This window comes from Tachysurus vachellii, chromosome 9, assembly GCF_030014155.1.
Source record: "Tachysurus vachellii isolate PV-2020 chromosome 9, HZAU_Pvac_v1, whole genome shotgun sequence".
NCBI classification, from domain to species: Eukaryota; Metazoa; Chordata; class Actinopteri; order Siluriformes; family Bagridae; genus Tachysurus; species Tachysurus vachellii.
Window position 1 is genome coordinate 19874313 of NC_083468.1, and position 18725 is coordinate 19893037.

The following is an 18725-nucleotide window of genomic DNA, read 5'->3' on the forward strand; positions in this document are numbered from 1 at the left end:
TCAAGATAATGGTGAATTTGGAACTTATCCCAAAAACACGGGGTGGGAGGTGAGAATAGTCTCGATATCATGCTAATCCATTGCAGGGCATCATGTGAACACACATTCACATACTGTACTCATTCAGACCTAGTGACAATTCAGAGTCACCAGTGTGGGAAGGCACCAGAGCAACCCAGAGAAAATCTGTCACAAGATTCATCCTCTCAGTGTGTGGCACATTTCTGAGCATGACAAGCATTGCTTTCATACCATTTTATTTTGGGTTCATGTCATTTTTTGTTTATGTTCTAGAGCTCTCTCTGTCCTGTCTTGTGACTGAGTGATTGCCCTTTTGGACTGTAGTGTGTCTGCCCCTGGTTACATCTACCCTGTTTTTTTTTATCTTATCATGCTATGCGTCTTAATACATGTCTGTGTTTCCTGTTTTTTTTGTTTTTAATATATTAATTATGGGTTATCCTCATCTTACATTATCAGCCTGATTGTTAATCATAGCCATAGACATTGTTTATATTTACTGTATTTACCCAGGAATACTTGGATGGATCCAATAAAAATTCAGGATCAATCCAAGGACCCTGGAGCTGTGCGATGGCTATGCTACCAACTGCAAAGCCCTCGTTTGTTCAAATATTGATACAATTTTGGATTTAAATTGTAGAATATGAATTTTACACCAAAATGTGCAATAGATACAATATAAAACAACATTATAGAACTCAAAATCAATATTGCAGAGATGCTGGATTTTGTCAACGCTGCCATTAATCTTCTAACACTGAGCAACCGTGAAAATGAATAACATGTCAAGAGATTCTGAGTCAGCTTTTCTCCTCTGCCAACCTCATAAAGATGGGATTATGGTTAATTATTGTGGCGGTTCCCCAAAGTTGATTTCATACTATGATAGAACAGACTATTCTGAGTATGAGAAAGTTTGAGTGAAAAAAAGTAACGCGAGATGCTGTTAGGGTGATTTTTGTCTGGATGAGATCATCATGATGCAACTTGGAGACAGGTTTGGGTAATGAAGAAAAATGAAGTGGTGGAGCAGGAAAGATAATGAGGAAGAACTGTCATAAAATAAACATACTCTTCACCTCAAATCGATAATGTAGATACAGAGAACTGTTGCAAAATAACGTTATGATTTCCAAGGAGCTTTTGTACACAATTATTGTCATAGGATCACTGCATGAGCAAACAAGAGTACGTTTGACATGGGAATAGTTAGAATGCAGCTGGGTGAGTTGGGTTAAGAGGATTTCCTGCAACCAAATAAAATTCTGGCACAATTCATGGTACAATCTTTTAAATGTTATCCAGTAAAATTGAGAAAAAAAAACTTGGGGTCTTATACCTCCTTGAATAGAATGTGCTATAGAGGATTTCTAATTTTAGAGTTATTTATTTTATTTTCAGGCTTTATATTGTTTGCCACAAGTGGAGTTTTATACAGGCTGTAGTCTCCATCTCTCATTAATGAGAGCAAGATATTGCCTAATTATACTCGCTCGGAAGTATAAATAGTCCCTTTTGATTGATTGCAATAAATTATCAGCCACTTAGTTCATACAAAAACAGTGGACTAAATTACATGCACTTGAAATATACACCCTACACCCAGTGCCTCACTTTTGATCAATTATTAAGGGTACTCCAGTGAGCATTTCTGCATGTGAGTACAATAAGAACAACGGGCACTAGGCTGTTTCACTTCAGTCTGGGAGTTGAAACAATACATCCTTGAATATACTTGGGGCTAATTATAGACATTTAATAAAAAGCAGGTTTAAAATGCTCATAAAACACACAGAAACTTCGTAGATATCTTATTATTTCTGGTAACACTTATACAGTGGTGTGAAAAAGTGTTTGCCCCTTCCTGATTTTTTATTTTTTTAAAAATAAAAATGTTTCAGCTCATCAAACAAATTTAAATATTAGTCAAAGATAACACAAGTAAACACAACATGCAGTTTTTAAATGAAGGTTTTTATTATTAAAAGAAAACAAAGTCCAAACCTACATGGCCCTGTGTGAAACAGTGCTTGCCCCCTAAACCTAATAACTGGTTGGGCCACCCTTAGCAGCAAGAACTGCAATCAAGCGTTTGAGAAGTCTTGCAATGAGTCACTCATCTTTGCAGAATTGTTGTAATTCAGCCACATTGGAGCATGAACTCCCATGAACATTGGAGCATTTAAAGTCTTGCCACAGCATCTTAATAGGATTCAGGTCAGGACTATGACTAGTCCACTCCAAAGTCTTTATTTTGTTTTTCTTCAGCCATTTAGAGGTGGACTTGCTGGTGTCTTTTGGATCATTGTCCTGCTGCAGAACCCAAGTTTGCTTCAGCTTGAGGTCATGAACAGATGGCCGCACATTGTCCTTCAGGATATTTGGTAGATTTGGTAAATTCATGGTTCCATTTATCACAGCAAGTCTTCCAGGTCCTGAAGCAGCAAAACAGCCCCAGACCATCACACTACCACCACCATATTTTACTGTTGGTATGATGTTCTTTTTCAGAAATACAGTGTTACTTTTAAACCATATGTAATGGGACACACACCTTCCAAAACTGTTCAACTTTTGTCTCATCAGTCCACAGAGTATTTTACCAAAAGTCTTGGGGAAATCATCAAGATGTTTTCTGGCAAAACTGAGACGAGCCTTTATGTTCTTTTTGCTCAGCAGCTGATTTTGTCTCGGAACTCTTAACTGACCTTAACTGAGGCAAGTGAGGCCTGTAGTTCTTTTGTTGTTGTGAGGTCTTTGTGACATCTTGGATGAGTCGTAGCTGCGCACTTGGGGTCATATTGGTCGGCCTTCGACTCCTGGGAATGTTTACCAATGTTCCATGTTTTCGCCATTTGTGGATAATGGCTCTCACTGTGGTTTGCTGGAGTCCCAAAGCTTTAGAAATGGCTTTATAACCTTTTCTTAATTGTAATCTCAATTACTTTCTTTCTTTTTATTTAAAAACTGCATGTTGTGTTTACTTGTGTTATCTTTGACTAATATTTAAATTTGTTTGATGATCTGAAACACTAAAGTGTGACAAACATGCCAAAAAAAAAAAAAAACAGGAAGGGGGCCAACACTTTTTCACACCACTGTATTTATAGACTAGAAAATCATCATTTATTATGTATGAAAAATATAATAAAAATTCTATCTTTATCAAGGTCTGATGCCCATTGTAGGTTCGTTTCAAATAAAGTGTTATTCTTTTTGATTTTCATGTTATTTCATGTGTACTTACACTGGGCTTATATAACACATTCATATGCTGCATTTATTCATGTTTTGTAAATTTATGTAAGGTTTATGTTAAAGGTTTCAATGTGACTATTATATCTGCGATTTTAAACATTATATAATTGTAATATATATAATGACGTGATGTCATTTGTTACTTATATTCCATATAATGATAATGTCCATCATTATCATATGCATACTTCATAAATATGTTCCAATACCAGTATCTGATATCATGTGATACTATGTGATCTAAGGGTAAGTGAGGCAAATGACCACATGACAGAAAATAACAGTGATGTGGATATATTTAATGATAAATTATCAAAGAAAACTCTGTGAAAGCATCAAGAGGTGGTAGTACAGACTCTTCTTACAATGCTTGATTAAACTTAAAACTTAGGACAATGAGTCATTGCAAGCTAAACTGAGATAAACTGTCTATAGGCAAACCTAGGTTAGTAATATTAACAGCTCTTACCCTATATTTATACCCAATCGCTAGAGATATTCTGACACCTGATTTTGAAGAAAGTAACTTTACTTTTCTGCAGTGAAAAAACCCTCTCTTGTGTGGGGGAAATGTGTGTGCTTTCACTATTGAAACTCACTCTCTCACTCATTTTCTACCGCTTATCCGAACTACCTCGGGTCATGGGGAGCCTGTGCCTACAGTATCTCAGGCGTCATCGGGCATCAAGGCAGGATACACCCTGGACGGAGTGCCAACCCATCGCAGGGCACACACACACTCATTCACTCACGCAATCACACACTACGGACAATTTTCCAGAGATGCCAATCAACCTACCATGCATGTCTTTGGACTGGGGGAGGAAACCGGAGTACCCGGAGGAAACCCCCGAGGCACGGGGAGAACATGCAAACTCCACACACACAAGGCGGAGGCGGGAATCGAACGCCGACCCTGGAGGTGTGAGGTGAACGTGCTAACCACTAAGCCACCGTGCCCCCCACTATTGAAACTGAGGAAGCATAAACAGAACTAAATAAAATGTCCCATAGCATCCCTAACTGAGAAATATTAAAGTAATTTAAAATAAAACAGTGGTTTTAGATAGGAGAAACATTGGGTGTGGTTAGGAGAAGGTGTGGATGAGAATGGGTGTGGTTAGGAGAAGGTGTGGCTGAGAGTGGGTGTGGTAAAGAGAATGTGTGGCTGAGAGTGGTTGTGGTTAGGAGAAGGTATGGTTAAGAGGGTCTGTGGTTAAGACAAGGTGTGGCTGAGAGAAGATGTGGCTGAGAGAGATGCGGCTGCTAGAAGGTGTAGCTGAGATGGGCTGTGGCTGACGGAGGGTGTGGATGAGAGGGGGTGTGGCTGAGAGGGGTGTGGCTGATAGAAGGTGTAGCTGAGAGGGGATGTGGCTGAGAGGGGGTGTGGCCAATAGAACATGTAGCTGAGAGGGGGTGTGGCTGATAGAAGGTGTGGCTGATAGAAGGTGTGTGATAGTGAGCTCTGGTATACCCTGTACTGTATAATACCCAAATAACTTTATTACAATGCGCCATGTTTAAAATTTCTAACAAAAATCATCCAAAGTAGTCTAAAAGTCTAAAGTACAAATGACGTCTTTTTAAAAAGTAAAATTTACAGGATGGATGCACTATTTTTTGATGATACAGCAGGTTTTGATGTCTCACTTAAAGGATGTGCTTCAAATACGACAGCCTTATGCACTTCTTTTCACAGACCATTTCTCCACTGAGTTAAAGCAGAATGAGAAATAGGAGCATAAGGCAAAGGCCTGGACAGATGAGCAGTACACTGAAAAAAGGACCAGAACACCCACATACCTCAGCCAGAGGCCTCAGACACTGCAATGCATCATGGGAGCAGGCCAGGAGAGTAGAAAGCAAGATGAGGTGATGCATTTGAGACCCTGACATGATCTCAGGGCATTTCCATTAAAAAGCACATGACTCACTATATCAGTGGCTGAACATCACATCACCCTATCCTGCTTCCTCTCTCTCTCTCTCTCTCTCTCTCTCTCTCTCTCTCTCTCACTCTCTCTCTCTCTCTCTCTCTCTCTCTCCTCTATTTCTCACTACTTCTAAGTGCAAAGGTGGCACATGCTGAAAAATTCATCACCAGTGGGAAGTAATGGTGGGGTAGTTTAACTGCTTTTTGCAATGCCTCACTTTGCTAAATGGTTCTCTCTGGTTGTGCTTGCTGAGTACATTGTAAAGGCTAAAAGTGTGGCACACACACACACACACACACACACACAAACACACACACACACACACACACACACCACATACTCACACACACACACACACACACACATGACAAAGCCCCTGTATTACAATTACAATTAGTTTAAAAAGCAAAGGTCATAGAGGACAACAGCTTGTGTGTGAGATCCAGTCCATCACCAACGTGTGTGAATCACAGCTGTCACCGTGTCACTGAGCTGCATCTCAGCCTAAAATGATGGATGTGCTGCCAGCGCTCACTTTGCCTATCTATGTGAAAATCTCTGAACAGAACAACCACAGAAAGTGTGTGTGTGTGTGTGTTTGTGTGTGTGTGTGTGTGTGTGTGTGTTTGTGTGTGGACACTCATTCTGTGTTTACCTAATCTTGTATACATATTATATCATATGTTTACTTACACAAAAGACCTAAGCAGAGAGAGATAGATAGAAAGAATAAGAAAGAATAAAATAAATATAAGAATGTTCATAAAGACTGTGCTGCTCACACTCCTGCATTAATGGTTCCTTCTGCAGAGCTAACCATGGATGTAATTTAAAGATGACACACTCTCATTCAAATCACAACATCCCTGAATCTAAACTAGCACTGTGCCACACCTCTGTGGGAGCGAGTCTCACAACTTACTAGCTCACTTTCAGTTAGCTTTATACTACTTAGTGGTATGGTGAATCTCAGGAACACTGGATGTGAGGGGGGGAATACACCCTGAATGGGATGTCAGCCAAATACAGGACACTATATATACATGCATACACACACACACACACACACACACACACACACACACACACACACACACACACACACACAAATCCACACTTAGGGGTAATTTATCTATAGCCAATCCACCTAGAGGCATGTTTTTGTGATGTAGAAGAATTCTGCTGAATCTTTTATTATTAAAAGCACATTCTCCTGTGAATAAGACAAAACTTAACCTAGTTTAGCTTTAGAACACTTAAATGGACACCGTGTAAGTAGAGATTAAAAAATCTGCCAAGAGTCTAAGTGTTTTATGCTCGTAATGACAACCCAGAATAGCACAAGTTATCCTTTTTACATTTTTTGTGTTCTTAGAGATGAATACATAATTTAACTCTATTAGCAAAAGAATGTGCTACACAGCATACAGTATAAATATTCTGTAAATAATACTCTCAATATAGACCACTATAGAAATCTGCAGCATTAATCAGCTCTGTTTAATTGCCCTAACCTTTACATTTATGGGTAAACCTTTATCTATATTTGTATACATCTGTCAAAACATTTCAAGAAATGAACAAAATATATTTTAGACTTTGTTTGTCATGTATTTATAGATATTTATTCAGTCACAGAAACAGATAAACCAGTCCAAATTACACAATTACAAATTGTTATCCATTCTTTGTCAGTCTTGCTATTTTACTATATACTACTGTCAATAGCAAATGATACTGTCACTATTTCACTATAACATCAACCTAATGATGTAATAACATATATATATGTTGTGACGGCGGAGCATGAACCACCGCCGGACGCAGCCAAAATACCGCTCCTCACCCCCGAAAGGCCACAAAACCCAGAAGGAAAAGGCGGTGGTTCAGAACCATGGACAGCGCCGCTGACAACACGCTAAAAAGGATTCAGCACCAAAGTCAGCACCGCTGGATCAGCGTGCAAGGCGGGGCGGCAGAGTTTCCCGCCGAAAAGCGGAGAGCCAATCAAGAGCGCCGCTGTGGCACTCACCCTCTGACTGTGCAACACAAGGGAGAGCCAGGTTCAGCAGCTAGAGGGAGGTAAGGGGGCGTGCCTAAAGGAACTAACGGATAGTATCTCTCTGATATCTTTTACAGAAACTTCCAGCTGACCCAAAACCCCAGATTGCCTGCTTTACCTTGCTATTGCCGTCCGCTCTCGTGCTGCCTAGGCTGGGACCCTGGATCCCTGCACAAGAGACCCTATCACCTTGGAAAAGGAGGGACAAGTTTGTTTCCACTTTACCACTGATGTTTCGGCTGCACTGAAATTGCACTCATGGTTTGCTTGACTCCAGTCTCTGTGCATTTTCTTCCGTGTCGCACCGTGCCGAATGCGCTACAAAATATGCGCTATAAAATATGGTATTTATAAAACTCCTGTAAATTTAAACCTGCTACTGACTGTGTTTAAATTTATGCATAAGGAGACTATATTAGAGCTACATCAAATCATATAATTTGCATGATTTTTTTTACTGATTTTTGATTTATTTATTTTTTTTTTACAACAAAAGAAATGCCACTATGTGTGTGCCATGAACAAATGCCTTAGCTGACAGAAGAGGTCAAAATCACATATACATGTGAATACAAGGAAATTCATTGTAACTAAAACTTTTGAGAATCTGGCAGAAACTTCTTGCTCAGTTTGATTTACAAAAACATTTTCACACAACTAAAAGTGATACAAAATTGATAAATGAGCCACATTATGCATTGACAATTTTATACATAAATTTAGTGCTTTTCACAGACTTCCTGCTCTCTGCAAACACAATCAGGTTTGGAAGTCACATGGTATGCTTTATGTTAATGAGGGTATAAACACTGAAAGTTTCATGAGTCTGTACCCGAAAAAATATTGCTAAAGAAACAGTTATGTACACCAGACTTAAGTGCACAGACAAAAACTTTCCAAGTTTTTTCCAAGACTCATGTACATGAGTCGTTACTATAGAAACAGTCCAGTATTACAGTGAATGCATTAATTTAACCCCATGAATTGAAATACAACTGACACAAATATCAGAATTGCATTTACCAAAAATAAAAAACAAACACCTGACCAACCAGAGTTGAAGATTAAGTGATGCTGATGTATAGTTCATATTATTCAGTAACTATTATAAATTTGTTACTACTACTTTGAAACAAATGAAAAATAAATTGTTCTTTTTTTTTCAAAATATAAAAAATTTCCATCTGCTTCAGCCGCATTCATGGCATAATATCTTAAAATCTGAATCATTCAATTCCAAGTTTTAAAATTGATGAGAATGAGGAGTGTTAATCAGAACCTCATCACTAATCAAACAGATTCTAGCATTTCTGTGTTGGATGTTTATGTAGAGGAATACCAAATATTTAGTGGTGTGAATTAGAAAATGGATGAAGACAAAAAAGGTCAAACATGACGTATTTATTTAAGCTTTAATATTAGATGATTTATCTAGGACTAATAACTAAATTGAACTACTGCCTCATGCTCCTCTCTATATTTATCATCACTCTGAATGATGACAAAGCCAAGAACAAATAAAATGTCCTACCAGTGAGTGGGTGAACTCAGGTGCATGGTCATTTCTGTCTGTGATGGTGATGGTAGCAGTTGCAGTTCCCGTCAATCCAACCTCACTTCCTGCCATGTCTTTAGCCACAATCTCCAGCTCGTACTGTGTGGTGGGCAGCGTCTGCGGAAAGAGACACAACACAATTGTTGTTTAGTTGCCATGCACATTTAACTTAATGTTTACAAGAAACCCAATCATAGTAAGAGTTAACTGATCTTCAACTAGTGATTTGATTTGACTTTAATTAATTGTTCATTCAATGCTAATTTACAATTTCTTAAACTTTGCCAATAAGTAATAAAAACAATTACATCAGTTCTGAGAAAGTATTCAAACTTTACTTAATCTGGTGAAACAAGGGAAATTAAACATTAAGCAACAAACCCTTTTATTAACCCCTTTATTGAAATTGAGAATGGAGAAGGGATTTGGAGCATATGCTAGAGACTATATTGTGGGGTGTTCACCACAAAGGTTCAACAGTGAATAACCAATGAAGAGAAGAGCCACAAAATAGTGATCTCATACTATTAATGTGTAAAAGCATGTTGGAGGATGTAATAAGTAAAATCACATAAGTAATAAGTAATATCCTGATGCATCCTGATGTTATACTGTGATATTACAATTATATTAAAAATATAATATAATATAATATAATTTCATCCCTGTGTTCCCAATGTCCAGCTCACAACCAAGTGTATTATGTATCACAGATATCCTGTGGATTTGGATATTGTTAATAAAAAAATCTTAAACACACTTTTAAAAAATTCTATGTGATTTTATTAGAGGTAGAAAGAAAAAAAACAGTTTTCTTACTAACTTGATGAAGACAAATTGGTAACGTTTCTTTACAAATGTTATGTGTCTGGCAGAAAGGTTTCTTGAATATAGAAAACAAATCTCATTCCCAGAAGAAAACCCATATACTCAAAATAATTACTGGGTTGTTAGCATCTATAATAGTATGCCTCGCACAAAATTGCAAAGCAACAGCATATTACACATGGTGGAAGTGTTAATGCAAACATTTATTTTCCCTACTGAAATTCCACTCAGTGCCATTTCAAGTACCATAGTAATAAAATCCATCCATCTGTTTCAAATAATCCCCAGGCAGCACGTGACTCACACAGTTGACTGTTTCAACCATGCTCTGTTTTGTCTTCAGTGATCATACAGTGTGTATAATTTTTCAAAAGCAACTCGGTGCACTGAGTAGGATTAAACGTCCTTTTTTATCTTCTGGATGTGTAGTATCGCACATAAGAAGCCCAAACGATCTGAACCATTTGTAGGATTACTTCTTGACTCGGCCTAATTATGCAGTTTCACAGAAAAGAATGATTGCATATTAGTAATAAAAATAATTATACCCTATGCAAACATTGCCTAACTTTCAATTTTTACCAAAATTAAAGTGGCATCTGCAATTTATTCCTTCTACAATTTATTTCTTCTCGTTCTTTTAAACTTCTGAAAAAAAAAAAACTCTTGAAATCTTGATGCATGATATGTTCAATGCAGGACTCATAGCAATTAATTGGCTTTGCTCCTGATAATTGCGAGTCTGGAGCATGTGTAGGTTCATTGGGATCTAGAAGAACAAGTATCTCTGCCTGAAGATATTGCAGTGAATACCTCTGTAGCAATCTCAGCAGTACACCACTTTGAGAACACAGTGAACCCAGGGTAACTGCGGATGTGAGCTATTTATTTGTGCTCCTTGCTCTTGGCCTGGTAGTCAGCCTGTAAATTTCTTTCAAACAAATAATATTGCAGCTGTCCAGTTCTCTTGTTGTGCTCCTTGTTGATACAAAAGAAGAAGAAGCAGCAGCAGCCTTTACTATTGTCATATATACTGTAAATTACAGCACAGTGAAATTCTCTGTTTGCCTAGGTTAACGGCCTTGCTCGAGAGCCCAACAGAGGCAGCCTGGCAGTGCTGGGGCTTGAACTCCAAACTTATGGTGAACAACCCTGCAGCATAAGTGCTTGAGCTACCACATGCTGAATTATGCTTTAAAATCATGCTGAATAGAAAGGTATCTCAAAACAAGAACAAGAATCTGAGGCAAGAAAACAAATCATCTAAATTTTTCTAGTCTTCAGCTGTCCAGTTTGTGTGAGTTTGTGCCCATGATTGCCTCAGATTCTTGTTCTTGGCTAACAGGAGTGGAACCTAATGTGGTCTTCTGATGTAGCTCATACACGTTAATGTCTGTTGTGTTGTGCATTCTGAGATGCTTTTCTGCTCACCACTGTTGTACAAAGTAAATATTTGAATTACTATAGACTTCCTGGCAGCTCTCTTATCAACAATGTGCTTCCACCTACAGACCCTTCAAACACATTGTGTTTTTATTAAGCAACCAGGCCATCTGGCACCAACAACCACGCTATGGTTAAAGTCAAACACGCAACGATTCTGATGTTTGGTGTAAGCATTAACTGAAGCTCTTGACCTTCATCTACATGATTTTATGCCCTTAAAATGTAAGATAACTGCATACAAAGCCGTGTTCAGGTGTTCTTATTAAAGAGGACAGTGAATCTACACTTAAATAGACTGACAGGCAGCTCCTGAACTTCATGGACCATTACTCAAGTCAAGTAAAGTCAAGCTGGCTTTGTCCTCACATAAGATGGAAATATAATGTTAAAAAACTGAAAAAAATGCCTTCATGATCATAGTTCATAATCTGCTTTAGGCTAGAGGCTGAATAACATTCTTTTTTAATGAATTTATATTGTAACAATGCACCATAGGGTCCATAGTGTCAAAACATTTTCTAAGCTGAATTGGCACCATCTATTTCAATGTGACCAGGAAGTCCAGGAGTTCAACTGTCAAGTGCAGTCCCAGCATCCATGACCCTTTGTGCTTCTTAACGTTTCAGTACGTGTTTAGCAACTAAGATGTAATCGAATAAAAATACACATTATTAATAGAATAGAGATGCACCAAATAGAATTGGGATGCACCAAAAAGAGTTGCAGGTCCAAGAGTCTTTTACCTTCATGTTATGGGGCAATCAGTATGAAGCTTGTGGGATAATTTAACGCCACATTTATTAACACTCACTCTCACTCACTCATTTTCTACCGCTTATCCGAACTACCTCGGGTCACGGGGAGCCTGTGCCTACAGTATCTCAGGCATCATCGGGCATCAAGGCAGGATACCCCCTGGACGGAGTGCCAACCCATCACAGGGCACACACACTCTCTCATTCACTCACACACTCACACACTACGGACAATTTTCCAGAGATGCCAATCGACCTACCATGCATGTCTTTGGACCGGGGGAGGAAACCGGAGTACCTGGAGGAAACCCCCGAGGCACGGGGAGAACATGCAAACTTCACACACACAAGGCTGAGGCGGGAATCGAACCCCCAACCCTGGAGGTGTGAGGCAAACAAGCTAACCACTAAGCCACCCTGCCTCCCACATTTATTAACATGAATATATAATGTTCATTCACTAACTCCCTGAGCAGGGTCGTACTGTTTTAAATTAATATACAAAGTTTGTTTAAATTTTGGAAAAACAAAACCAATGAAATTGATGTAAAATATCCCAAATTGTAAATCTATATTTAAGATCAATAAATATGATGTAGAATTGTCTGAGACAGAATTTATTGTGGGTTTTTTTTTCAGTAATTCTGGGACATATTAAAAAAATTGTTTAGGCCACACTCAATTTGTATATAAGTCCAGATCCAGTAACAGGTGTGATCATTTGGAGCACAAAGCATATACAAATACAGATACAGTTAATGGCATTGCAGTTTCCATCTACATTGATGCCCTGTACAAAATAAATGAAAATGATTAAAAGGTCATTTTTTTGTTTACTTATTGAATCCCCCCAGTGTAGCACAAAGTGGGAATGTAGTCTGAGACAGTCATGAAATTGCACTAATATGATTTCACTGTTTCCTCTCTTTAACATGCCATATAATAAAATAACGCTTTGTCGCAACCAGTGTTCTAATTCACAACACACTTTCTCCCATGGTTCTGCTCTAACACTGAACCAGACAGCTTCATCTGTTTTTGATAATAAAGTGTGATTATGTCGTAATCCACCTGACTGGAGATCAGTGGAAACCCACAGCAGGGTACATGGAGCTTTCTGCTGCATGTGCTCTTGCAGATGGTCACAGAGATTGGCTAGGATGGATGTCACCAACAACCAGCTCAGAAATTATTTACCAGCGATAAACAGATGGTCCTTCACAGGCATGTGAGTTAGAAAAAAAAAACATCCATCTGGATGAGAGGAAGGTGAGAGGAGATTTAATCTCACTGGTGTCAAAGCCCTCGTATGAAACTCCTGTGTGACATGACAACATCATAATGAGCAAAGTGATTCCTGAGTTCTTCCATTCTGCTTTATCAGCCAATCACATCTGTGACCTTCATAGAGAGATTGAGAGAGGTGTCTGAGGCACATCTTCACTAAATCAAAACTAATGGACAATAGCTATTATTAGATCCTATCTATTTTTCAGAGGTTATCATTAAATGTGTACATGACTCTGAAAACGACTGTCATGTTATTTGAAATGGCCGCACATGAAAAATAATTTATAGCACATCCGTTCTGAATTCTCGATTCTGATTGGTCAGAAGACACTGAGAAACCTTTTGTTACTGGTGCTGAAAATAATTCTGACTATTGTGTGACGTTTGTTAAAACATCAATATAAATAAAAGCTCCACACCATCCTTTAATATTAAGTTGTCTGTCTGTTTATGACATTTTAGATTTCTCTGTCTCTTTTTTGTGGAACAGTCACTACTTCACTACTTCACCTGCTAAAACTACTGATTTTCATCATTTTCTATAACAAAAGCTCTGACAGTAGTTTCAGCTTTGAGGTTTATATTAATCTGTTACTGTTTATATAGTAACCCAGGACGTGTATAGCAGATGTTGCATGTTAAAGGTTTGTTGTTGACTTTGTGTAATTCTTAATATGGTGATGTTTCTGTTATGAGACGTTAATGTAGCATTGTGGAAGGAGTCTCCAGTGTTAACAACAGTCAAAGGAACATTCAAAGAACATTCCAAAAAAAGCCTTCAAGAACAACCGCTATGCATCGAAGACAGATGCACTTATCCAGAGCTACTTACATTTTTAGTTCTTTTTATATAATTGAGGGTTAAGGGCCTTGATCAGGTGCTCAGTAATGACAGCTTGGTGGAACTGGGATCCAAACTCACAACCTACCGATCAGCACACCAACACCTCAACCACTAGGCTACGACATCATCCGACTACAAAAAAAGTCATTATAAAAGAAAAAATTTATAATGTCATTCTTTCATAAATTACAAAACAAAACAAACAAAAACAAAGATGGCAAACTGCTGTGAAACACTTCAGACAGAACTGTTATTGGAAAATAATGAACTTCAGGGTATTATAAACCCATATCACCTCGCACCTGAATATTTTCCTATAACAGCATGGCTACAACAGCACCATCATGTTGAGATATTACCTTAAAGTGTTTTTTTTTACTCTTACAATTCTCAGGTCCACACACTGGACTGACTAGGGACTCTAAAATAGAGGCATACATAATCACAGGTTTCCTTTTACACAATTTCTTAATAATTGTGGAATGTTTACACATTCATTTATATGTCACTTTTCGTGGATGCAGTTTCACAAAGCTGTACACAAATGGTTAATTTTTTTTTTGCTGTTTTATTTAAAAATGATTTTCCATTAGTGACAACATTTGCGTGATGAACAGCACTATTTGGAGGCAGGGCGTGCCATCATACAGGGGATATTAGTTTCATACAGGAACAACTGCAGGGGATCTTAGATTCAAGTACATTTAACCATACAAACAGAAGTACTGTGATAGATAGATAGATAGATAGATAGATAGATAGATAGATAGATAGATAGATAGATAGATAGATAGATAGATAGATAGATAGATAGATAGATAGACAACAGACAGAAACATAGACAGATAGATAGACATACATCCAGACATCCAGACAGACAGACAGACAGACAGACAGACAGACAGACAGACAGACAGACAGACAGATAGATAGATAGATAGATAGATAGATAGATAGATAGATAGACATCCAGACAGACAGACAGACAGACAGACAGACAGACAGACAGACAGATAGATAGATAGATAGATAGATAGATAGATAGATAGATAGATAGATAGATAGACAACAGACAGAAACATAGACAGATAGATAGACATACATCCAGACAGACAGACAGACAGACAGACAGACAGACAGACAGATAGATAGATAGATAGATAGATAGATAGATAGATAGACATCCAGAGAGACAGACAGACAGACAGACAGACAGATAGATAGATAGATAGATAGATAGATAGATAGATAGATAGATAGATAGATAGATAGATAGATAGATAGATAGATAGATAGACAACAGACAGAAACATAGACAGATAGTTAGACAGACATCCAGACAGACAGACAGACAGACAGACAGATAGATAGATAGATAGATAGATAGATAGATAGATAGATAGATAGATAGATAGATAGATAGATAGATAGATAGATAGACAACAGACAGAAACATAGACAGATAGATAGATAGACATACATCCAGACAGACAGACAGACAGACAGACAGACAGACAGACAGATAGATAGATAGATAGATAGATAGATAGATAGATAGATAGATAGATAGATAGATAGACATCCAGACAGACAGACAGACAGACAGACAGACAGACAGACAGACAGATAGATAGATAGATAGATAGATAGATAGATAGATAGATAGATAGATAGATAGATAGATAGATAGATAGATAGATAGATAGACATCCAGAGAGACAGACAGACAGACAGATAGATAGATAGATAGATAGATAGATAGATAGATAGATAGATAGATAGATAGATAGATAGATAGACATTCAGAGAGACAAACAGACAGACAGACAGATAGATAGATAGATAGATAGATAGATAGATAGATAGATAGATAGATAGATTTACTTTACATTTCTGATAGATTTCTTTACTTGAACTGATTAAACAATTTAAACTTTCCGAATGCTATCGAATAAATTTAGAAATAAATTTCAAGATTTAAATGTGTTTGCTAGAGTAGAGGAAAAGCTTCTTCTCAGAGAAGTTTAAAGGTAAATGAATGACCTTGCACATGTGTTTACGCAATATTCATGCAGGCTACAGATCGCTTAAATAAAACAATACTCAAATTCTTCACAAATAGCTCCAGACATGACTGCCATTTAAAGAAAAGCTTAATAATCCAAAAAAAAAACTCTTACTAAAATTATTTCTGTGTCTTAACGGAAATGTGCAATGCAATAATTAACTCTGCAGTTAACACTTTTATTCTCTGTGGCCACATCTCCCAAACCCTGTGCTTATTCACTCATCCTTCTTTCATCCCTCAAGCACATAATGATCCACACAAAAGCCATTAGAGAAGTCTTTGGGAATTAGATGAATTGAAAAAAAAAGTACATTGTACTGTCTGATAAAAAAAAAGACCACTTTCTAAACTCTGTCCATATCTGCCCTCGGGTCCACCTTTTTATTCCTGTTGGTTTGCAGTAATTGTTTTCTTTGCATTTCCATTCACTCCTTTCATTTTGACTGAAACTTTTGCTTTTATCTAAAGTTCTATAAATGATGATGTCTCTCTACCTTGTGTGTTTTTTTTATACTTGCTGAAAATTATTGTAATTTTCTGTCCTCCTATTTCCTTTTCCTCACTCCTCAATCGCTGAGCAAGGGCATTATTCTTATTTGACACGTTGTGCTTCATTACTTTTTTTTTTTATCACTTCTTATCTATTATCTGAAAGGTTTTAAGGCACCAGATGTCTTAGCATTTTCACACCAGATGCACATTCTGTGAATAAATAAATATGAATAAATGTGTGATTTTTGGCACAGATAAGATCAGATAGTTATTTTCTTAGGATGCTGTGATGTATGTCAAAGGTGTGTGTGTGTGAGAGAGAGAGAGAGTGAGAGAGAGAGAGAGAGAGAGAGAGAGAGAGAGAGAGAGTCATACATACGCAAGTCTAAATTCGGAAACATTTCAGTCACAACTCGCTTCAGAAACAGAGCAATACTGTGTGTGAGTTTATAAGCAGTTCTTAATGAAAGCACATTGTTCACATTTTGCATTAAATTTAGACATCGCCCACATGTATATGGATATTTTTTAAAAGGCCAGTTTTTACCCAGAACATAAAACAATGCAAAAATAATTTGAAAACAAAAAGTGTTAAAAAAAAAAAGTGTTAGGTAAAAAGCTTCAATAATACTGTTTGGACTGTGTGTATTAAAGAGTAGAGAAGGTCAAACACAGAAAAGTACCAAGATGGGCAAAAACTCTAAACTCTAAAACAAAAAATGACAAGCACATACAGTACATGTGCACTGATGATGGAGTGGAACTCAAATTCAACTCAGGCCCAAATCCCAAATTTTGCGTGCAGTACATTTTGTACCACCAAAGCAGTGGACAAAGGAGCACTAAGGCAGCAATCCTACTCTGATGCTTTAGTGCACCTTTGTCCACTAAGGCATCAGAGAATGATAGCAAAACAACATAAAATGCAAATCACAAAATAATAACCTGGTCAGTTTTATGATGTTATGATGTTTTCTTGATGTTAAGTCCTAACATTTAGAACAGTGACGAAAATGCAACCGGCATGTGTGGCGGAACACTGTGATGTCACAAGGTTCAGATGTTTTTCCCGTCCACTATAACGTCACTGCTAAACCTGAACTTCATCTCCCAGCATACTCCGCAGCCTACAAACATGCACCACCCCACCCCCACCCCCAAACACACACATATAAACACACTACCTTAACGTAGAGCTCTTCTACAGATTTGACACACAGCAGAACTGCTTAGTGGAGCTCTGTAGTCCTGGTGGTGAACAGTGGAGCATTTGATTAATCTCCATAACAGTCATTAATTTTAGACACATAAAAACCATGTGGATTTTCAAGAGCAGTCTGCCTTGACCCACTCCTGTTTGCTCATTAAACTGTAGTTGTATTGCATTTTGAAGGGAAAAAAAAAACAGAACTTTATAAAAAACTTAAGAAGTGAAAATGTTTAGATGAGTCACTCAATCAATCCTTTATGTTCTTGCTTGGGTTTATTGCACACACAGGGGGATCTGATAGTACCGACTAACACGCTGACTGTATTTCCACCCACTGAAAAAATGAGAGAAACAACTGACATGAATGATTTATACATGGTGCTACCTTCTCTAAGTGCCTTATAGGATGTATCATGTCTTATACTTTCATTTGTCTTATTTCTTTAATCAGTGATCTCAAGTATCCAAGCTGAGTTGCTGATGGATTTCTCCATGCCTGACTAGTTGATTCATAACATACTAATGGAGCCCAAAAAAGCCACACTCAGTGTTTAAGTGAATCATGAGACTCAAACTAATTAGCATGAAAAATGAACACAGACGTATTAACAATCTAAATGACTAAAGCACTGACGCTGCACTATGCTAATACATAACAATCGATCTGGGAAAGCCATGTCATTCCAATTTGGATGAGTGGCTCATCATGAATACTGTTGTGACAAGGGTTCTCTTTGTGTAATTATGGATGCATGGCCCAGGAGGCTATTTCCACTGAGGTCTGACGATGAATGATGAGTGTATATTGGTATTCTGGCAACACAACTTAATGAACAGTGTACTGTATATATTTTATAAGGTACACATACTGTAGTGTATATTGTAGCTCACCCTGTAGAACTGACTGACTGACTGAAGGCCATATTGCTATGCAAAATTTATCAGCATATCACTGTTTC

At 37.6% G+C, this 18725-nt stretch overlaps 1 protein-coding gene across 1 annotated transcript in view; it reads right to left on the bottom strand.

The window, feature by feature from the left end:
- Positions 1 to 18725, bottom strand: part of cdh13 (cadherin 13, H-cadherin (heart)) — a 333227-nt gene that overhangs the window by 59512 nt on the left and 254990 nt on the right. Inside the window, exon 8 of the mRNA XM_060878173.1 lies at positions 8810 to 8950. Within this exon, the coding sequence (XP_060734156.1) occupies positions 8810 to 8950 (141 nt within the window). The remainder of the gene's footprint in view (positions 1 to 8809; positions 8951 to 18725) is intronic.